This window comes from Gymnodraco acuticeps, unplaced genomic scaffold (genome assembly GCF_902827175.1).
Source record: "Gymnodraco acuticeps unplaced genomic scaffold, fGymAcu1.1, whole genome shotgun sequence".
Lineage (NCBI taxonomy): Eukaryota > Metazoa > Chordata > Actinopteri > Perciformes > Bathydraconidae > Gymnodraco > Gymnodraco acuticeps.
Window position 1 is genome coordinate 172130 of NW_022991993.1, and position 23929 is coordinate 196058.

General features: G+C 42.5%; 1 protein-coding gene across 1 annotated transcript in view; it reads left to right on the forward strand.

The window, feature by feature from the left end:
* The first annotated feature begins 1390 nt into the window (after nucleotides 1-1390).
* The window catches only part of LOC117536379 (adenylate cyclase type 2-like), a 34985-nt gene continuing 12446 nt past the window's right edge, over nucleotides 1391-23929 (forward strand). Inside the window, 5 exon segments of the mRNA XM_034201220.1 lie at nucleotides 1391-1624; nucleotides 3468-4479; nucleotides 16467-16571; nucleotides 16573-16665; nucleotides 17097-17258. Coding sequence (XP_034057111.1) covers nucleotides 3700-4479; nucleotides 16467-16571; nucleotides 16573-16665; nucleotides 17097-17258 — 1140 coding nt within the window. The 5' untranslated portion in view covers nucleotides 1391-1624; nucleotides 3468-3699.

Genomic DNA, 23929 nt, shown 5'->3' on the forward strand with positions numbered 1-23929 from the left:
GGAAGGTTATAGGTTGCATCCTTCTAATAAATAGACATGTAAACCAGTCAGGTGAGTTTGTGAACAATGGTGAAAATATACCGCACAACTATTTTGAGAACAACCGGAGAATTGTCTCCAGGCAATGTACACAATGGACTTGCCCTTCGACGTCTACATTCACCTCTGCAGAAGTTTTTAAATAGAGTGACATACATTCAGTGAGTGAGTGGTGGCTGTAGGTATTTTGTGGCTTTGTAACTAACTGATTTGCATATCTAACAACAACAGAAAAGTACAGGAAGGCTTCCTGCACATTATCCCTGACATGTTCCCATCTTAAGCTTAGTTAGTTAGTTAGTGTTGTAACGGACGTAATGTAACAGTTGTAACGGTTGTAGCTTTTCTCAGACGCGGAGGGATACTGACTTGTTGTGAAAAGTAACTACAATTCTACCCGTGCATACTGATATACATCTGAATGTACCCTTCATGATCAATTAAGTCTTATCCTCTACACTATTTCCATCTGAAATGCAGTGGAGTTGAAGTATGAAATAAATGAAAATAGTCAAGTAAAGGATAATCACCTTCAAATTACTCTTAAGTTTTCTTCTTGAGTTAATGTATCCCTGTTATACTTGGCACTGAACTCTGCAGCTGCACCATCGTGACTACAGAGTGTGTGTGTGTGTGTGTGTGTGTGTGTGTGTGTGTGTGTGTGTGTGTGTGTGTGTGTGTGTGTGTGTGTGTGTGTGTGTGTGTGTGTGTGTGTGTGTGTGTGTGTGTGTGTGTGTGTGTGTGTGTGTGTGTGTGTGTGTGTTTGCAGATGTTGTAAAATAAGTTGTTTGGCAATATAGGGACATATTACTACACCAATAAACATGTTTGATTTGAATGAAAAAGACGCACAGGGGTACACAGAAGAGAGATAAACTCAGAGAGGAGGATATATTATGTTTACCTTGAAGGTTTTCCAATAGTGTGTCGTTTACTGTTTCTCTTTTTTCATTTGATGTAATGCAAAGACTGTTCTCACTTTAAGTTTAAGTGTTTTTGTCATTTTGTTTTCACAGTAGACACAACATGCTAATATGAACCTGAAAATGAGCATTATAGAGCCCCTTTAAAACAACACTGCAAATAAAGTGACGTTTAGCCTCTGCATGCAGCCCTCCTGGTCTGTTGTGGGACTCGAACCAGCAACCTTTTGATTCCTAAGACTATAGTTCAAACAAACTAAGCCTTAAATCCACTTCAAGCGTCTTTTTACGCTTCGTTTTAAGACAAAACACCTGCAGACAGTGTGTCCTTTGACCTTCCTCTCCATCTCTGTTTACCTCTTCATATTTGAATAGGAGGACCACGCCCCCGCATTCACCTGCCTCGCGCTCCAACCACCTCACACATACTCGCTCGCGCCCAGAGCCAGACGCAGACTTTCTAACGTCTGTTTTTTATGGAAGAAAATACTGTTTTTACGAGATCATTTCGACATTTTTACCCGGATGTAAACGGCAAAAGTGTATTTAAGAGTCCTCGAAAACGATAAGGGAAGCTGGGCGATTAAAAACACAAAAGGAAATTAACTTTATCTCTTTGAAGTTAAAGGGAAACAGCGACGAGAACATTAATAAACGATGAGGTAAGAATATTATTTGGCTTATTTCCTTACATTTCTGTGCTTCAACCCGGTGTTTCTGTTTTGTCCTGTCACACAGTAAGCCTTTATTAACGTGAAATAAGTTACTGAGCCGATAATAGAGCCTACTAAGTGAACTATTAAAGGAAATTGTTCCTAATAGTATACCCTGAAAACTAGCCGCAATTATGTATGGAAGCACATTTCTGCCAATTGTATGCTTACAAAGTAATTTTACTGAAAACCTCAAAATAATGGCTTAGTATTTCAAAATAATTGCCAGAAATTGGCTTCCAATAATAAAGTCACCTTTTCAGAACAGAAAATCAATTTAATCTCTAGTTTGTAGTCCTTTTTGATAATAAATTAGTTGTTAATGACGAGAGAGGAGGACGTGCATTTATTAGAACCATTGATAACTAACTAGCTGATTATTTTTACATATTGAATTATTATAAATGACTTTATTGAAGGCTTACACCTGCTGCCAAGTTAAACCAAAGATAAGGCAAGTTACATTGAAAGATAGCTTTGTTAACACTGTCAGTCACCTTTCGCTTATTTGTGATAACATATTTTGCCATAATACTCCTTTGGTAATTCAACAATAAAACATTCAATATGCAGCTTTGTATTTGTGAATGGTGTGGTTGGACAGATTATATTGGTCCATTTACACACATTTCTATTTTTACTAGTGTTTGCTGTCTGATATGATAATGTAAATATCTGTGGGGGGTTTCAAACAAGCAATTGGAGGTCTTACGATAGGCATTTGATATCAAAACAACAAGGTTTATGGATTGAGTGTATCTCTTAAGTTGGTAAAATTGCATCCATAGGTTAAAATACAACATAATAATCTTCAATAATGGTCTTTATTTTCTATTGTTAGTTCTCTAAAAGTGACTGTAAGTCAAATTAACGGTGTCTAACTTCATCTTAACTTGGATGACACTGAATAAACCGGACCATTTAAGTTCAAATATAACTTTTCCATGGTTTGATTTGAAAGCCAAAAACATCTGAGTAAGTTTTGGAAAACCCCTCTTTCTTTATTCTTTAGAACAGGGAAAAGGGACTCCAGTGGACAACAATAAATGCACTGTCATTACCACACAGTGCCAGAGTTTAAAGTGTGTCAGACTTTTAAAAAAAAGACACACAGTACCCTTTTGTAAAAGTCAACAAAGAAGCCATATTGTAAAGGACAAAGCACGAGGTTTTTAACACTCGCCACAAATCAATTTAGGTAACATTATTAATCAGATACTGTTTAATCCCTATCTTCGCTATTACATCAGATATACCTGTAGCAGAAGAGGCAGATTAAACATTTTAAATCCTAAAATTGATGGTGACATACATTGGATCTGACAAAGGTAATCTGCGCAGTCACATGATGGGGAAGAAGCGGCTGAGTGTAGGTGGAGGTTACTGGTAAAAAATGTTTTTAATGTGAGCTGGGCGCGTCACTGAAACTGAATTCCTTTACACACCTGTTAGTGTGTGTGTGTGTGTGTGTGTGTGTGTGTGTGTGTGTGTGTGTGTGTGTGTGTGTGTGTGTGTGTGTGTGTGTGTGTGTGTGTGTGTGTGTGTGTGTGTGTGTGTGTGTGTTGCAGTGGAAGAACCTGTAGCTAGTATAACAAGTTTATTTTGCATAATGGGGAAATGATTAAAAGAAGTGTCTCATTATAATGGCATGAAAGCAATGAGCAGGTATGACTTCCCTGCTCTCCTTATTGGACTTTGGGACACAGGTACAAAATAATTCAGCTAATCTCTGAATGTGTTTGTTGTTGTGTTTTAACCTTTCTTATTGTTTATCTCTTTTTTTTTGTTACAGCGATTTCCTCCAGTTTGCCTCAGTGATCGTCAAAGAAGGATTCGGTGTTTGACATGCAGTCAAAGGTGAACGCTCTCCTTTCTGCTCATACATAAACAACAGCTGACAGGTGAAAAACTAAAGAAGTCACTACCCTCGTGTGTTTTGATCATGTAGACAGAGACAGACAGCAAGAAAAAGTAAAGTGACAAGGGGCTAGACGAGGAGATCCCTCTCACTCACACAGGTCACGATGCCAGACGAGTCGCAAGGTTTTACGGACAAGAGGAGAACTGGACAAGACGAAGCACCAGAAGTGGCTTTAGTGCCGGACGTTGTGGTGAATGCTATCGATGGAGAGGGGAAAAACACTGGAGGTAACATCATGGAGCTGGACGACTTCAGTAAAACAAAAGACGGATTAAGCAGTGACACTTTGAAAGGGAATGACGGCGCGTTAAATAAAAGCAAATCTCCCGTTTCCTTAGAGGTCGGTGTGGCTAAAAAAGTGCAGAGCCCTGAACCTCTGGAGTCTTTGATGAAGGGAACAACAACAACAGATCACGCTAACCTGGTCAACTCTTCCTCTGATAGGCTACAAGCCGTAGAAAAAAGCACAAAATCCAACTTTGGCGAAGAGATATCGGAGCTCGATGGATTCCAAAAGACAAATCAAATCTCTCCTGTCAAAATCTCCGCACACAGCGTTAAAAACAGCAACAGAAGTCCGGATGATGATCGAGGCGTTTTTAAAACAGACTCTTCTTTGAGTGGCAGTTCACCAGCAACGCCATTCAAACTCCCACAAACACGGGACAGCATCGACGTCAGGTGGGACGACGAGGACAGAGGAGAAGACCAGAAAAGCACCCGGTCGAGGCAGAGTGTGAAGGAGGGGGTGTGCTGCTGCTATCAGGCGTTTCACAGGGCCTTCCTGCAGTGTGTGGAGGAAACTCCCGCCATGCTGACCGGTCTGGTGCTGTCCTTGGCTTTCTGCGTGGCCCTCATCGTCCTGATCCCCTCCACAGGAAGGGTGAGACTGTGTGTGTGTGTTTTTTGTTTTTAGATATGAAAGAAAAGCAAGAAGTCCTCACTCTGGAGAAGTAAAATCAGGAGAATTTATTGCATTTATTCAATATTTTTTGCATACAAATCCACTAGATACAATCATAAGACATAATGGAGACACTCTGGTAAGCTATACTAGAGGCCCACAAAATAACATAACATATTTACATTGTATATCATTAATACATGTAGAAGTGAGAGATTTCATGTATTCTACAGAAACATTAGAAGCCAAAAACATACCCCACACTAACCAAACTCCCTTCTCTAACCCTCACCACTTAATCGTCAATAAACATAATTTTTGGGGTTTAAGGACGGTATTTGTGATATTTTGCACACTTTTTTAGGTCACGGTTCAGTATTGTTAGAGACAGTTAAGTTTGACCTACTCAGAAGACAAGGAAGACAAAGTAAAAGAGGATATTAAGAACCGTTTCGAGAGTGACCTCACAAGAGAAACAAGGCACACGTTTATATGATCATTATAGTTATAAAAAAATAAGAGAATAAATGAAAAACAGGTATGAAATACTATATGACAGTAAAACAAGAATACAGTTTAAAAGGGGAGTGATTTGTAAAATATCGATAAAGAAAAAGTAAATCTGTTTACAGTTCTGTTTCATATGGGTGTTGAGAGAGGTATCCATAGATCTCTCATTTTGCATTGGGGAGTGTTGCAGTAGAACATTCCTCTGTAGCGACCGGTACATTAATGGGAAACCCTAAATGTTTGAGCACCCTCTACGAAACGTCAAGCTACCCCACAGCACCCCAAAATAAATCTCTGGCGCTGCCACAGAGCCTGACTATTTGTGTTGGGGGGGCCCGACTTTTTTTTTCTCCAAAGGGGGGGCCTGACAGAAAAAGTTTGAGAACCACTGCCCGGGGGACAACATAAAAAACTCATGGCAGGATTACATTAAAAGGCATTGCACCAGCTGTTTAAAGCTCAGCCTGGCTTTCAAGTCTGATGATTAAAGGCCTTTTAGGCTTTTTGGATATAGTAGACACCTGAGTCGAAATGGGAAGGTATTTAGAAATATATATTAACAAAAAATGCTCCTGTTTTATCTGTTTGTATCTGCTATGAAGAGACTTCTCATGTCCAGGTTCATATCGGTACTGTCTCTAATACTTTAATGTTCAAAAAGCTCTTTATTTTGCTCATACTGCCTGTGCTGAAACCAGAGCCCAGTCTGCTCTGATTGGTTAGCTGGCCGGCTCTGTTCAGATTGGTCAACAGCTTAGAGAAGTCCCGCCCTTTTGCCTGTCACGTACAATGAGTTGGAGAGCTACATAGTGATGCCACTAAATTACGGAAGTAAACAAAGGAGGGATTTTAGCATTTGCCGTAGGGCTGTGCAATTAATCGTATTTTAATCTCGATTACGATTTTGTCTTGCAACGATTACAAAAACAACCTAATCGAAATAAAACGATTATTTTGCTGCATTCCCCTTTCACAATGATGCTCAATTTGTCTTGCGTTATATATCCTGCCCGCGCGTGCGCTTTCGCTCCTCCCTAAAAGCCCTCTCGGCCAGGTTGTGTTGTGACTTGCAGTCTGTTTAATAAATCCATATAAACACGTTACAAGGGAAGCTTTAGTTGCCGTGTCTTTATTCTCCGGTCTCTAGCGTCCAGTCAACTTTCACTAACCTCGTCAAGCCGGAACCTCTTAGCTACTTCCGGTTTCTGGATAAGGGGTTACCAAAATAAGAGCACTGCGTGTAGCAGTATAATTAAACATTACAGCTTGTGAGTGACATTAGTTATCATAACATATATGTTCAGTAGGTTGTGGAAGTGCGCTCCAAAATATTTGTTGATCTTCTTTATTGGTATTTATTATTTTTGATATTATTTATTTAAATGTAGATATAAATGTAGCCTATAATTAATTTGTATTGGTTTTTCAGTTGAATTATACTTAAAGTTCAGGGTATACAACTGTTAAAAACATACAGTTCAAATTATTATTTTAATTTGTTTTAAAGTTCAATACATTTAATAATCGTGATTATGATTTTTGCCATAATCGCACAGCCCTACTTTGCAGATCATTTACAGGTGGGAACAAAACCTATACAACACACTACAGGAAAGGGAAAAGTCCAAAAAGCAGAATGAGACCCCTTTAACACTGCTCACTACACAACATATATGACAGTTAAGTGTCTTTAAGATCACCTATTATGCAAAATCCACTTCTTCATGTCTCTTCTACATCAACATGTGTCCCCTCTTCTTCATGTCTCTTCTACATCAACATGTGTCCCCTCTTCTTCATGTCTCTTCTACATCAACATGTGTCCCCTCTTCTTCATGTCTCTTCTACATCAACATGTGTCCCCTCTTCTTCATGTCTCTTCTACATCAGCATGTGTCCCCTCTTCTTCATGCCTCTTCTACATCAACATGTGTCCCCTCTTCTTCATGTCTCTTCTACATCAACATGTGTCTCCTCTTCTTCATGTCTCTTCTACATCAACATGTGTCCCCTCTTCTTCATGTCTCTTCTACATCAACATGTGTCCCCTCTTCTTCATGTCTCTTCTACATCAACATGTGTCCCCTCTTCTTCATGTCTCTTCTACATCAACATGTGTCCCCTCTTCTTCATGTCTCTTCTACATCAACATGTGTCCCCTCTTCTTCATGTCTCTTCTACATCAACATGTGTCCCCTCTTCTTCATGTCTCTTCTACATCAACATGTGTCCCCTCTTCTTCATGTCTCTTCTACATCAACATGTGTCCCCTCTTCTTCATGTCTCTTCTACATCAACATGTGTCCCCTCTTCTTCACATTCTCTTCTACATCAACATGTGTCCCTCTCTTCTTCCATGTTCTCTTCTACATTCAAACATGTGTCCCCTCTTCTCCATGTCTCTTCTACATCAACATGTGTCCCCTCTTCTTCATGTCTCTTCTACATCAAACATGTGTCCCCCTCTTCTTCATGTCTCCTAATACATCAACATGTGTCCCCTCTTCTTCATGTCCTCTTCTACATCAACATGTGTCCCCTCTTCTTCATGTCTCTTCCTACATCAACATGTGTCCCCTCTTCTTCATGTCTCTTCTACATCAACATGTGTCCCCTCTTCTTCATGTCCTCTTCTACATCAACATGTGTCTCCTCTTCTTCATGTCTCTTCTACATCAACATGTGTCCCCTCTTCTTCATGTCTCTTCTACATCAACATGTGTCCCCTCTTCTTCATGTCTCTTCTACATCAACATGTGTCCCCTCTTCTCCATGTCTCTTCTACATCAACATGTGTCCCCTCTTCTTCATGTCTCTTCTACATCAACATGTGTCCCCTCTTCTTCATGTCTCTTCTACATCAACATGTGTCCCCTCTTCTTTATGTCTCTTCTACATCAACATGTGTCCCCTCTTCTTCATGTCTCTTCTACATCAGCATGTGTCCCCTCTTCTTCATGTCTCTTCTACATCAACATGTGTCCCCTCTTCTTCATGTCTCTTCTACATCAACATGTGTCCCCTCTTCTTCATGTCTCTTCTACATCAACATGTGTCCCCTCTTCTTCATGTCTCTTCTACATCAGCATGTGTCCCCTCTTCTTCATGTCTCTTCTACATCAACATGTGTCCCCTCTTCTTCATGTCTCTTCTACATCAGCATGTGTCCCCTCTTCTTCATGTCTCTTCTACATCAACATGTGTCTCCTCTTCTTCATGTCTCTTCTACATCAACATGTGTCCCCTCTTCTTCATGTCTCTTCTACATCAACATGTGTCCCCTCTTCTTCATGTCTCTTCTACATCAACATGTGTCTCCTCTTCTTCATGTCTCTTCTACATCAACATGTGTCCCCTCTTCTTCATGTCTCTTCTACATCAACATGTGTCTCCTCTTCTTCATGTCTCTTCTACATCAACATGTGTCCCCTCTTCTTCATGTCTCTTCTACATCAACATGTGTCCCCCTCTTCTCCATGTCTCTTCTACATCAACATGTGTCCCCTCTTCTTCATGTCTCTTCTACATCAACATGTGTCCCCTCTTCTTCATGTCTCTTCTACATCAACATGTGTCCCCTCTTCTTCATGTCTCTTCTACATCAACATGTGTCCCCTCTTCTTCATGTCTCTTCTACATCAACATGTGTCCCCTCTTCTTCATGTCTCTTCTACATCAGCATGTGTCCCCTCTTCTTCATGTCTCTTCTACATCAACATGTGTCCCCTCTTCTTCATGTCTCTTCTACATCAGCATGTGTCCCCCTCTTCTTCATGTCTCTTCTACATCAACATGTGTCTCCTCTTCTTCATGTCTCTTCTACATCAACATGTGTCCCCTCTTCTTCATGTCTCTTCTACATCACATGTGTCCCCTCTTCTTCATGTCTCTTCTACATCAACATGTGTCTCCTCTTCTTCATGTCTCTTCTACATCAACATGTGTCCCCTCTTCTTCATGTCTCTTCTACATCAACATGTGTCTCCTCTTCTTCATGTCTCTTCTACATCAACATGTGTCCCCTCTTCTTCATGTCTCTTCTACATCAACATGTGTCCCCTCTTCTCCATGTCTCTTCTACATCAACATGTGTCCCCTCTTCTTCATGTCTCTTCTACATCAACATGTGTCCCCTCTTCTTCATGTCTCTTCTACATCAACATGTGTCCCCTCTTCTTCATGTCTCTTCTATATCAACATGTGTGCAAAGAGATTCTGAAAGTTTCAGGAACAAAGATTCTCTCTCTTTTTGTCCTGATCCATTTCTATAGAAACCTGTCTGAAAATGAGCTGATCAGATTTTGGCCACTTTGTGATGTCATAACGATTTTTTGGCTTGTGTAACTGTTAGGAAAATATCACTCGACACCAGGTTGAGAATCAATAATCAGGTACTAATGTATTCTTGCAAGAAGGAGCAGAGTTAAATCACATACAAAGGATATGGGTTAACTCATGGGGTATGTTGCTCAACGGAGCAGCAAAAAACATCAGGCTTATAGTATATAGTCCAAATCACGGAGATAACAACAAAATCGTAAATCGAAGTGGCGCTAATATCATCCGCGGGTGTCGGAAAGGTGTCGAGGTCATCTGCGACGTCTTCTGGAAAGAGTCACGTTCTTCCTTCACGCCTCATAGAAATGAGATATTTAGGAGACAACAAGTATGTGTCTTCTCATAAATATCAACAACCTGAAATGCCCTGCCTCCTCCTACCACAAGAAGAGGCAGCTGCAAGGTCATACACAGTTCAAAGTCACACACAGTATCAGTGCATTAAAACAACCCATAATTGTATTTTCTCCTGTTTGTACTTCGTATAACATAGAATTTGGAAAATACAAATGATTAAAAACTCATATAAAAAAGTACCCAAACGGCTGAGGTAGGTAGATTGTATAGGCACATGTTTTAATGTAATCTGAATGGATGCCATGGCCTAATTATTTTCTCTTTGATACATCGTCAGTTTCTGTCACTCAGACCCGTTACTGTTTCCCTGCTAACGTCCACTCTTTAAATTCTACAGGGTTCTGTTGGTTTCTTCACTGGTTTGAGACAAGCGCCCTTATTGGAATCACCTCCCTTTGTCGCCAGACTTCACCAGTAGAGGCGAGTTTCAGTCTTTAGGTTGAAACAGCTTCACAGTCAGGTGTATAGGATGGTCTCTCCGCCACTCTAACTGCAGTCGGTGTAGACAGGAGTGCTTGGTAGGGACCCTCACACTTAGCCGAGTGCCAGGTCTTCCTCTTTATCGCTCTGGTGAACTCCCACTCTCCTGGTGTCACTGTCTGTGTGGTGTCAGGTACTTCCTGTGCAGAGGGGACAACAACATTTGTGATCTCTTTTCTTCTCAACATTTTTGCCATATATTCTGCTGTGTTTTCACTTATACTTTCTTCCTCTCTTACAGATGGTTTTAACTCAGGCAGATAATATGGTCTTCCATATAACATTTCAAAAGGTAACAGCCCTCTAGCACTAGGTAGAATGTGCATGCTTAGCATCACTGGTGCTAAGCATCTCATCCATGTTTTTCCTTGTCTCGGCCATCATTTTCTTTTGTCTAGCTTTTACTGTACCATTATTTCTTTCTATCAACCCTGCTGACTGTGGATGATAAGAACAATGTCGTTTTAACTGTATTCCAAATACGGCTGTCAAATCCTGAATTACTTTATTTACAAAGTGTGTGCCATTATATTATTATTATTATAATATATATATATAGATATTTTCCGGAATTCCAAAACGTGGGATTATGTGATTTGTCAATGCTTTAGCAACTGTCAATGGATTTCTAGTTGGAAAAACTTCCATCCATTTTGAGTACATGGCAATGATTGTTAGACAGTATTTCATTCCTTCACATTTATTTAGTTCAATAAAGTCCATGCAAATGTGCTGAAGCGGATACTGGGGCTCAGGTATTTTACCTCTCTTTGGTCTGAACTGTCCCTGAGGGTTATACTGTGCACACACAGAACAAAGCTAAACAACCTTTTTTTAGAGTAGTTTGTAAAGCCATAGACTGTGAATATCTTTTGTATTATGTCCACCATTCCCACTGTTGAGCCGTGGTCCAACCCATGGCTCAATATAGCTGCATATCGAAATGTGCTTTTTGTTAATAGGGAGGCGAAGTCCCTCCCTTTCCGGGGGACCTCCATGGGACCTTATTTCGGAAAAATCATGTATTGAAGTCAATGGAGAGAGAAAGATTATCTTTTGATCCCGTTTGAATTGTGCAACGAATTACACACATGATGTTTGTCAATTTAAAAGATAATTTTGCAAGTCAAAACAATTAAAATGTGTCGTAAAACTGTGAAGTAATACTTTTTTTGTGTGAAACCGCTCAATGAACTACATCTCTGGCCTTGCATACGGCACCAATACCAAGATGGCCGTCACGTTGGCACATTTCCCCTCTTTCTTTCAGAATGAAGTGAAAAGTATTAAACGAGGTGAAAATCACTCCAAGTCTGGGCATGTTGAGAACTGTACATACACAAAAGGGGAGTTAGTCGGTTCCGTCAGAGCCAGCATGCGGGACCGGCTATACAAGGTTTCGGTGAGTAACACGAGTGTAATGTGTAACGTTAATGTACGTGACTCTGGGATTTGTAGTCTTTCTAGTTACGTATTTTTCATAGTCTTATATTTCAACAGTTTTAAGACAAACTGACTTTTTTGACATGGAAATTATTTTTTAAGATTGACAATCATCATATGTGTAATTCATGGCACAATTCAAACGGGATTGAAAGATAATTTTTCTCTCTCCATTGACTTCAATACATCATTTTGGGAGATGGGCGTGACTTCGCCTCTCTATACACATTTGCCTTCTGTACTCTCCCACAATCCCTCTTTATTCTGTGTACACAATGTCTTCTTCAAGTATACCTTCTCTTTGTCAGGTGCTTGCATGTCTTTTGGTATGTCATGATCAATGTGTTGCATATCTTCTGAAATATATTGGTCATTGTCCTGTCACTGTCTTTGCGCTGCTTTCTTAGCCTCTTCATCTGCCTTCCGGTTCCCTGTGGAAATTGAGTCCGTCCCTGTAGTGTGTGCTGCACACTTACAGACCGCCACTCTCTTGGGGGAGTTGTACTGCATCAAAAAGTGATAGGATCAAATCTTCATGTTTAATAGGTGTTTTCGTGGATGTTACCATACCCCTATTTTTCCATTGTTGTGCAAACACATGTATTCATGAATAAGCATAGTTGCTGTGTGTATAAATGATAGTCGAGTAGTTTTGTCTGCGTCACTACAGCATAAGTTCCATCAAGATTCCTCTTACATGAACCGTCAACATACATTGTTATGTCTGCACCAGGGAAGGGAATGTCAGTCAGGTCTGTCCTCCTTGGAAACACTGTTCTCAGTTTCTGCGACACAGTCATTTGGTTCCCCATCTATCTCTACTGGCAGTAGTGTAGCTGGATTTAAAGTAGTGCATCTGTCGATAGTACGATTTGGTTGTGATAGCAACGTAGCCATGCATGCTAAATGTCTAGCTGGTGACATATAGGTTTGTTTATTTTGTAACAATAGTACGGACACTGCGTGAGTTACTTTTAGAGTTAAAGCACTATTGTTGCAGATGCCTGTACTGCCATGGAGGCTGCTATTACTGCTTGTAAACAAATGGGCATTGCTCGAGCTATGGTATCCAACTGTGAGGAGTAAAATGCCACTGGTCTATTTTTCTCCCCATGCGGTTGAGTGAGTACTGACGTCATAAATCCATTTTGACAATCTGCTGTTTGAACAAACGGTTTTGCATAATCTGGTTACATCTATTCCCATTACTTTTAAGGTAACAAATGGTTTCTCTACGTGAGCCAGCATTAATTCAACTGTACCTAATTCTAAAATCTCCACTTCCTCATCGGATGAGCTGATAGAGACGTTATCAGAACTTGCTTCTGTGTCACTGTCAAGGTCTGAATCATATTGTTTTAGGTCATATTGCTTTGGGCTATCTTGTTTTGGGTTAGTCTGTTCTTTAGTTGTTTATTTTGTTTGACCTACGGGTTAACCCTTTCCATCTGTTCAGGGACTGTGTTTGTGTGTGATAATACGTGACCTGATTCTGTAGATGCACTAAAGATAGCTTTAGTCATGCCTGCTCCACCCAGTCCTCCGTTCCCTCCTGCGGCTTTCTTCATTTGCAGTCGTTTCTCCAGTGTCTACAACATTTTCCACACAAGAAGCAACTTCCCTCCGGACATGTTCCTCCTCCCCGTCCTCCACCTCGCCCTCCACCTCGTGCCCCACCTCGCCCTCCACCTTGTGCCCCACCTCATGCCCCACCTCGCCCTCCACCTCGCCCTCCACCTCGTGCCCCACCTCATGCCCCACCTCGCCCTCCACCTCGCCCTCCACCTCGTGCCCCACCTCATGCCCCACCTCGCCCTCCACCTCGCCCTCCACCTCGTGCCCCACCTCATGCCCCACCTCGCCCTCGCCCTCCACCTCGTGCCCCACCTCGCCCTCCACCTCGTGCCCCACCTCATGCCCCACCTCGCCCTCCACCTCGCCCTCCACCTCGTGCCCCACCTCATGCCCCACCTCGCCCTCGCCCTCCACCTCGTGCCCCACCTCGCCCTCCACCTCGTGCCCCACCTCGCCCTCGCCCTCCCCCCTCGTTTCCCACCTCGCCCTCCACCTCGTGCCCCACCGCGCCCTCCACCTCGTGCCCCGCCTCGCCCTCCACCTCGTGCCCCACCTCGCCCTCCACCTCGTCCGTCCCACCTCGTCCGTCCCACCTCGTGCGTCCCACCTCGTCCGTCCCACCTCGCCCTCGACCTCGTGCCCCACCTCGCCCTCCACCTCGTCCGTCCCTTCCGCCACGGCCCCGTCCGCGCCCTCTTTGATCACCTCGGAAAACCAATTCAACAGAACCTACATCAGAAGTGTAATCATCAGATGCGTGTTAAAAACACGGCAGTTTGCTTTGTGTTTCTTATTTTTCTTTTGTTTGCCAATTTCACCCCATTCAGTTTAAATGCCCCCCCTTAGAAAATCAGTCGCATTCCCTGATATATTCATAACTGGCATAACGGGCATTCTGAATGCCTTACCTGACCGTGTGTTGCTGGGTTCCTCCCTCATGCCGGCTGTTCTCTGCGCGGGAGCACGAGGGTCGGTGTGTGGAGGTGGTTGGTAGGGCGGAGCGGGTGGCCAAGGCAGCGGAGTCGGTGGGGGAGCAGAGGGGTGAGACGAGACGGAGGCCATGGGGTCCGAGGAGATCCCCGGGGTGTTGAGCTTGTGCATGGTTATCTATCCATTGCTCCTGCATGACAGCAGGTCCCACAGGAGGGAGATACGGAGGAGGGGGTTGGCGGCGTCTGCATATCACTTGATCGTCAAGTTTCTCGGAATAGGGGAGATTAGGATACAAGTTATACAAAACCTTATTTTCTGATTTCTTCTTTTCTGATTTCTCTTTTTCTGATTCTGCTGTTTTCTCAGCCTTTTCCTTTTCTCTCCTTCTCCTCTCTACCTCTCTCTCATGTCCTCCCCTTATTTTCCTTGCTTCGGCTAACCACATCATAGCCCCTAATAAATCCTCTTCTTCCTCCCTTTTTCCATTCCCGTTACATTTGTTCTCGATGTAATCAATCAATTGTTGGCATTCCTCTACCACTAACCTCCCTTGGAAGTCGTATTTATTTCTCTTCACACTCGTTCCATGCTTCACCTGCATCCATTTAGCCTCTCCTGATAAGATGACTATTTCTGTTTCTATCTTCTTCTCACGGGTCTTGATGCAGCATGAACCCATGATTAGTTGCCCTATAGTCCACTCACGACCTATAAAACTCCCATAGTTTTCCCCAAAACTAAGTAAAAATGCCCTATAGTCTACGCATAAACTATAAAACTCACAATAGTTTTACCTAAACTAAGAAAAAAGTGTCCTATAGTCCACCCTCGAACTATAAAACTCCAATAGTTTTACCCCAAAACTAAGTAAAAATGCCCTAGTCTACCCACAAACTATGTATTTTAAAAATACTTTAGCTAAGTTTACCTGTGTCTTTCTATGACTTTTTTGGTATCCTTCCACGAACCAGGGGTTTGAAACCAAAAACGATTCCTGTATTGAAGTTCTCTCCCGTGTCGGTAGTTCAAGGATCCGTCACTCCTCTCCTCTCCAGCGAAACCTGGCCCCCCTATTTACCAAAATGTTTCTTTGTAAAATGTCTTTTTTAAGAGTCCTCGACTCCCTGTGAACAGCGTCAGGCTCGTTTGCCCGGAGAAAGAAGGAGGTCTTGGATCCGGCTCGAAGGACCAATTATGTTAGGAAAATATCACTCGACACCAGGTTGAGAATCAATAATCAGGTACTAATTCATTCTTGCAAGAAGGAGCAGAGTTAAATCACATACAAAGGATATGGGTTAACTCAAAACATCAGGCTTACAGTATATAGTCCAAAACACGGAGATAACAACAAAGTCGTAAATCGAGGTGGCGCTAATATCATCCGCGGGTGTCGGAAAGGTGTCGAGGTCATCTGCGACGTCTTCTGGAAAGAGTCACGTTCTTCCTTCACGCCTCATAGAAATGAGATATTTAGGAGACAACAAGTATGTGTCTTCTCATAAATATCAACAACCTGAAATGCCCTGCCTCCTCCTATCACAAGAAGAGGCAGCTGCAAGGTCATACACAGTGCAGAGTCACATGTTACGAACTTGGATACACAAAGATAAGGACTCAAATGCACGACCCGGGAGGTAAAGTATAATTGATATACTTTATTTGCACTAAAGGTAACCGCTCACAACGTGAGGAACTAAACTTAACATAAGTTTCAGGAGCAAAAATAGGCTTTGAATCCAAAGCAAACGCTGAAGAGCAGAGTTCTGGCATGAGGACAGGACAAGGGGAACATAAACAGGAGATAACTGGGCACAGGTGATGGGCGCGGGAGAACACACTAGGGAAGGGAGTCAAGGAACCTGAAATGAGACGTGACAATTGAGTGTCAAAACAAAACAGGAAGTGACAATACAAGAATAACAACATGAAACATGACTGACTTAGCACTTTTGATGGTGCACAACATCACACATAGTAGCAGTGCATTAAAACAACCCCCCCCCCACACACCTTATCACCTGAATCTCCTCCTAGAGCACCTTTGTGTTCTTTGTAACCAAATATCTCTCAGAGGGGCGTGGCTCCCTCCTTACATTTTGTACTAATAATAGATGCTATTTGTGCATATGATAGAAAAGATGAGTCTGAGAGACCATACTGATTTTTGACTTGTTGAAATGGGTTTGGTGAGACCCATAATGTATTGAGGAAAAACAGTATGATAGGGGACCTTTAACGCTGCCTGCTCCACAACATCCATGACAGTTTAGTGTCTTAAACAACGTGAGTGATAACATGTTTTTAATCGTTCGCCCATCCCTCCACAGAACATCGTTCATCACGTGGGTGCGCTGTCAGTGTTGTGTGTGGTTCTGTGTGTGAGCTTCTTCCTGCTCGTCTGTCTGCCCTGGCTGGCCACGGTGCGGCGCTGCGGGGGGGGCGCTGGCGCTCTTCGTCTGGGGGACGCTGTACGTCACCGCCATCGTCTTCATCTTCACCGGAGGACCCGTCACTGCGTGGGAACAGGTGAGAAGGAAACACAGAAAGAAATAATGAGGTTTAGTACATCAGTAGAAAGGACACTTCAGGACAAAAGGCGGATAAACAGACATCAAATACTTAGTAACTCAAAAGAAACCACGGGTACAACGAGTAGGCCATCAGAGAATATAAAGGCAATATATCAATACATCAAATTCAAGAAAGGTTGTCACCCCTTTTGTGTGAGTTATACCAATTGGTCGATAGTGGGAGGTTCCTTACAGAGCCCCTTGCCTTTTTACGGCCTTTTTAACTCACTTTCAAAAAGATTTTTAAAAGATTTTGGTGACTTTTTGACGATTCAGAGTCCATAAGGTAAAAGGAGAGACATCATAACTTCTCTGATAGTACTATGAACACCATCCCATGTTATATATTCTTTAACTGTTCAGTAACATCTTCCCGTAACTCCTCAGGTGGCATTCTTCCTCTTCCTCTCTCTGAGCGTGTACACGGTGCTTCCTCTCTCCATGGCCTGGGCCCTCATGGTTGGGATCTGGACGAGCGTCTCTCACATCGTCATCATCAGCGTCTACGTCCCCATCACCAGCCCAGACACACCCAACCTGGCTGTGCAGGTAAACATTATTTGTCTTTTTTTAACTTAACATACAGAGGACATACTGCTATAGGATGCTTACATAACTGCACCTGTTGTACCTCAGGGTTAATCAGCCATGCCCTCCATGGACACCAAAAGGACGTACAATTTATTGATGCTATCCATTTTCATATTGTGCAAACATTATCAACATATTTCCGACATTATCATTACATTACATTTAGCTGACGCTTTTATCCAAAGCGGCGTACAATAAGTGCGTTCGACCTGGAGGATACAAACTTGAAGAAAACAGAATCATCAGGTTTCATAGAGCCAACACATTTCAAGTGCTACTCAACTGGCTTTAGGTAAGCCAGTCCTTTATTAGTATATAAGTGCTTCGTTAATAGTTCTATCGCTCGAAGTGGAGTCGAAAGAGATGAGTTTTCAGTCTGCGCCGGTAGGTGTGTAAGCTATCTGCTGTCCTGATGTCAATGGGGAGCTCATTCCACCATCTTGGAGCCAGGATAGCAAACCCAGGTGTTTTCGCCGATGGGAACTTGGGTCCCCCTCGCAGCGAGGGCGCAGCGAGTCGTTTGGCTGATGCAGAGCGTAGTGCACGCGCTGGGGTGTACGGTTTAACCATGTCCTGGATGTAGGAAGGGCCAGATCCATTCGCAGCACGGTAAGCAAGTACCAGTGTCTTGAAGTGGATTCTAGCAGTTACCGGAAGCCAGTGAAGGGAGCGGAGGAGCGGAGTGGTGTGGGAGAATTTAGGAAGGTTGAAGACCAGACGAGCCGCTGTATTCTGGGTGAGCTGCAGAGGTCGGATGGCACATGCAGGTAGACCAGCCAGGAGGGAGTTGCAGTAGTCTAGGCGTGAGATGACGAGAGCCTGGACCAGAACCTGCGTCGCTTTCTGGGTCAGCTGGGGACGTATCTTCCTGATGTTGTAAAGCGTGTATCTGCAGCAACGGGTTGTAGCAGCGATGTTTGCAGTAAAGGACAGGTTGTTATCTAGGGTCACACCCAGATTCCTATCATTCCCCCTCATCAACAAAATGATCGCACAATACCTGAACCATTATGATAGTAAGAACCAGTGCTTTACCATCTTGCAAGTAAAGATTTTAAGTGACAAGTTTAGCATTTTATTGAATTTGCTTGTTCCCTTTTATGTCTGTAATCAAAACGTGAAGCCAGGCCTGTGTGGTGTAGCTTAGCATGGCTTAGAAATGTAAAACAGGTACATTTAATATCTATATTAACACTAAAACGTCACTGTTTATATTGTTGTATACATGATATTTGTTCTAGTACAATGTGCACATTTTTACTTTTTATGTTTATGTCAATATTTATATTTTTTGGTATCCTTTATTGGACATTTCACTTTAACGTTTATATTTTTCATTATTTAAATATCTTTTTTGGTTAATTTCATTCTCAAATGGAGCCACTGTTACATCTTACTATTTAACACAATATATTTAGCTTTTCTATATATTTGTTCTATTGATTGAAAAGTATAGAAGAATATACTTTCTTTCTGTTTTCTGGATTCTCTCACTGAGGGTAACAGAAATGTCTTATATCAGTTAGCGTCTCCTTTTTCCCTTTAAGTACATTATTATGTTTTCTGTGTCGCTGTTATGTTGTTTCAAAAACATTAAGACCCTAAATGATAACTTATAATCATGGCTTAGGTTGTCAATACTGATGCAAAGTGAGTATTGGTTAAAAAAACACATGTACAGGTTAAAGTACAGATGTAAATGTAGACAAATATGAACAAATGACTCGGCCATCTAAAGAGATAGGCATCTTTTGCATGTGCTAGAAAATAGCGTCTTTATTCAAATCACACTTGTGGGGAATGTGTGTGAGCAGCAGGTTTTACAGTTTCCTGGAAAGATGCTTTGTTAAAGGTCATCTATTATGCAAAATCCTCTTCCTCATGTCTCTTCTACATCAACATGTGTCCCCTCTTCTTCATGTCTCTTCTACATCAACATGTGTCCCCTCTTCTTCATGTCTCTTCTACATCAACATGTGTCCCCTCTTCTTCATGTCTCTTCTAAATCAACATGTGTCCCCTCTTCTTCATGTCTCTTCTACATCAACATGTGTCCCCTTTCTTCCATGTCTCTTCTAAATCAACATGTGTCCCCTCTCTTCATGTCTCTTCTACAATCAACATGTGTCCCCTCTTCTTCATGTCTCTTCTAAATCAACATGTGTCCCCTCTTCTTCATGTCTCTTCTACATCAACATGTGTCCCCTCTTCTTCATGTCTCTTCTAAATCAACATGTGTCCCCTCTTCTTCATGTCTCTTCTACATCAACATGTGTCCCCTCTTCTTCATGTCTCTTCTAAATCAACATGTGTCCCCTCTTCTTCATGTCTCTTCTACATCAACATGTGTCCCCTCTTCTTCATGTCTCTTCTAAATCAACATGTGTCCCCTCTTCTTCATGTCTCTTCTAAATCAACATGTGTCCCCTCTTCTTCATGTCTCTTCTACATCACATGTGTCCCCTCTTCTTCATGTCTCTTCTACATCAGCATGTGTCCCCTCTTCTTCATGTCTCTTCTACATCAACATGTGTTCCCCTCTCCTCTTCTTCATGTCTCTCTCACATCAACATGTGTCCCCTCTTCTTCATGTCTCTTCTACATCAACATGTGTCCCCTCTTCTCATGTCTCTTCTACATCAACATGTGTCCCCTCTTCTTCATGTCTCTTCTACATCAACATGTGTCCCCTCTTCTTCATGTCTCTTCTACATCAACATGTGTCCCCTCTTCTTCATGTCTCTTCTACATCACATGTGTCCCCTCTTCTTCATGTCTCTTCTACATCAACATGTGTCCCCTCTTCTTCATGTCTCTTCTACATCAACATGTGTCCCCCTCTTCTTCATGTCTCTTCTACATCAACATGTGGTCCCCTCTTCTTCATGTCTCTTCTACATCAACATGTGTCCCCTCTTCTTCATGTCTCTTCTACATCACATGTGTCCCCTCTTCTTCATGTCTCTTCTACATCAACATGTGTCCCCTCTTCTTCATGTCTCTTCTACATCAACATGTGTCCCCTCTTCTTCATGTCTCTTCTACATCAACATGTGTCCCCTCTTCTTCATGTCTCTTCTACATCAAGCATGTGTCCCCTCTTCTTCATGTCTCTTCTACATCAACATGTGTCCCCTCTTCTTCATGTCTCTTCTACATCAACATGTGTCCCCTCTTCTTCATGTCTCTTCTACATCAACATGTGTCCCCTCTTCTTCATGTCTCTTCTACATCAGCATGTGTCCCCTCTTCTCATGTCTCTTCTACATCAGCATGTGTCCCCTCTTTCTTCATGTCTCTTCTACATCAAGCATGTGTCCCCTCTTCTTCATGTCTCTTCTACATCAACATGTGTCCCCTCTTCTTCATGTCTCTTCTACATCAACATGTGTCCCCTCTTCTTCATGTCTCTTCTACATCAACATGTGTCCCCTCTTCTTCATGTCTCTTCTACATCAACATGTGTCCCCTCTTCTTCATGTCTCTTCTACATCAACATGTGTCCCTCTCTTCATGTCTCTTCTACATCAGCATGTGTCCCCCTCCTTCTTCATGTCTCTTCTACATCAGCATGTGTCCCCTCTTCTTCATGTCTCTTCTACATCAACATGTGTCCCCTCTTCTTCATGTCTCTTCTACATCAACATGTGTCCCCCTCTTCTTCATGTCTCTTCTACATCAACATGTGTCCCCTCTCTTCATGTCTCTTCTACATCAACATGTTCCCCTCTTCTTCATGTCTCTTCTACATCAACATGTGTCCCCTCTTCTTCATGTCTCTTCTACAATCAGCATGTGTCCCCCTCTTCTTCATGTCTCTTCTACATCAACATGTGTCCCCTCTTCTTCATGTCTCTTCTACATCAACATGTGTCCCCTCTTCTTCATGTCTCTTCTACAACCACATGTGTCCCCTCTTTTCCCCCCCCTACATCAACATGTGTCCCCTCTTCTTCATGTCTCTTCTACATCAACATGTGTCCCTCTTCTTCATGTCTCTTCTACATCAACATGTGTCCCCTCTTCTTCATGTCTCTTCTACATCAAGCATGTGTCCCCTCTTCTTCATGTCTCTTCTACATCAACATGTGTCCCCTCTTCTTCATGTCTCTTCTACATCAACATGTGTCCCCTCTTCTTCATGTCTCTTCTACATCAACATGTGTCCCCTCTTCTTCATGTCTCTTCTACATCAAACATGTGTCCCCTCTTCTTCATGTCTCTTCTACATCAACATGTGTCCCCTCTTCTTCATGTCTCTTCTACATCAACATGTGTCCCCTCTTCTTCATGTCTCTTCTACATCAACATGTGTCCCCTCTTCTTCATGTCTCTTCTACATCAACATGTGTCCCCCTCTTCTTCATGTCTCTTCTACATCAACATGTGTCCCCTCTTCTTCATGTCTCTTCTACATCAACATGTGTCCCCTCTTCTTCATGTCTCTTCTACATCAACATGTGTCCCCTCTTCTTCATGTCTCTTCTACATCAAGCATGTGTCCCCTCTTCTTCATGTCTCTTCTACATCAACATGTGTCCCCTCTTCTTCATGTCTCTTCTACATCAACATGTGTCCCCTCTTCTTCATGTCTCTTCTACATCAACATGTGTCCCCTCTTCTTCATGTCTCTTCTACATCAACATGTGTCCCCTCTTCTTCATGTCTCTTCTACATCAACATGTGTCCCCTCTTCTTCATGTCTCTTCTACATCAACATGTGTCCCCTCTTCTTCATGTCTCTTCTACATCAACATGTGTCCCCTCTTCTTCATGTCTCTTCTACATCAACATGTGTCCCCTCTTCTTCATGTCTCTTCTACATCAACATGTGTCCCCTCTTCTTTCATGTCTCTTCTACATCAACATGTGTCCCCTCTTCTTCATGTCTCTTCTACATCAACATGTGTCCCCTCTTCTTCATGTCTCTTCTACATCAACATGTGTCCCCCTCTTCTTCATGTCTCTTCTACATCAACATGTGTCCCCTCTTCTTCATGTCTCTTCTACATCAAACATGTGTCCCCTCTTCTTCATGTCTCTTCTACATCAACATGTGTCCCCTCTTCTTCATGTCTCTTCTACATCAACATGTGTCCCCTCTTCTTCATGTCTCTTCTACATCAACATGTGTCCCCTCTTCTTCATGTCTCTTCTACATCAACATGTGTCCCCTCTTCTTCATGTCTCTTCTACATCAGCATGTGTCCCCTCTTCTTCATGTCTCTTCTACATCAACATGTGTCCCCTCTTCTTCATGTCTCTTCTACATCAACATGTGTCCCCTCTTCTTCATGTCTCTTCTACATCAACATGTGTCCCCTCTTCTTCATGTCTCTTCTACATCAACATGTGTCCCCTCTTCTTCATGTCTCTTCTACATCAACATGTGTCCCCTCTTCTTCATGTCTCTTCTACATCAACATGTGTCCCCTCTTCTTCATGTCTCTTCTACATCAACATGTGTCATCTCTTGCTCTCTTTCTTCATGTCTCTTCTACATCAACATGTGTCCCCTCTCTTCATGTCTCTTCTACATCAACATGTGTCCCCTCTTCTTCATGTCTCTTCTACATCAGCATGTGTCCCATCTTCTTCATGTCTCTTCTAAATCAGCATGTGTCCCCTCTTCTTCATGTCTCTTCTAAATCAACATGTGTCCCCTCTTCTTCATGTCTCTTCTACATCAACATGTGTCCCCTCTTCTTCATGTCTCTTCTACATCAGCATGTGTCCCCATCTCTTCATGTCTCTTCTAAATCAACATGTGTCCCCTCTTCTTCATGTCTCTTCTACATCAACATGTGTCCCTCTTCTTCATGTCTCTTCTACATCAACATGTGTCCCCTCTTCTTCATGTCTCTTCCACATCAACATGTGTCCCCTCATCTTCATGTCTCTTCTACATCACATGTGTCCCCTCTTCTTCATGTCTCTTCTACATCAACATGTGTCCCCTCTTCTTCATGTCTCTTCTACATCAACATGTGTCCCCTCTTCTTCATGTCTCTTCTACATCAGCATGTGTCCCCTCTTCTTCATGTCTCTTCTAAATCAACATGTGTCCCCTCTTCTTCATGTCTCTTCTACATCAACATGTGTCCCCTCTTCTTCATGTCTCTTCTACATCAACATGTGTCCCCTCTTCTTCATGTCTCTTCTACAATCAACATGTGTCCCCTCTTCTTCATGTCTCTTCTACATCAACATGTGTCCCCTCTTCTCATGTCTCTTCTACATCAACATGTGTCCCCTCTTCTTCATGTCTCTTCTACATCAACATGTGTCCCCTCTTCTTCATGTCTCTTCTACATCAACATGTGTCCCCTCTTCTTCATGTCTCTTCTACATCAAATGTGTCCCCTCTTCTTCATGTCTCTTCTACATCAGCATGTGTCCCCTCTTCTTCATGTCTCTTCTACATCAACATGTGTCCCCTCTTCTTCATGTCTCTTCTAATCAACATGTGTCCCCTCTTCTTCATGTCTCTTCTACATCAACATGTGTCCCCTCTTCTTCATGTCTCTTCTACATCAACATGTGTCCCCTCTTCTTCATGTCTCTTCTACATCAACATGTGTCCCCTCTTCTTCATGTCTCTTCTACATCAACATGTGTCCCCTCTTCTT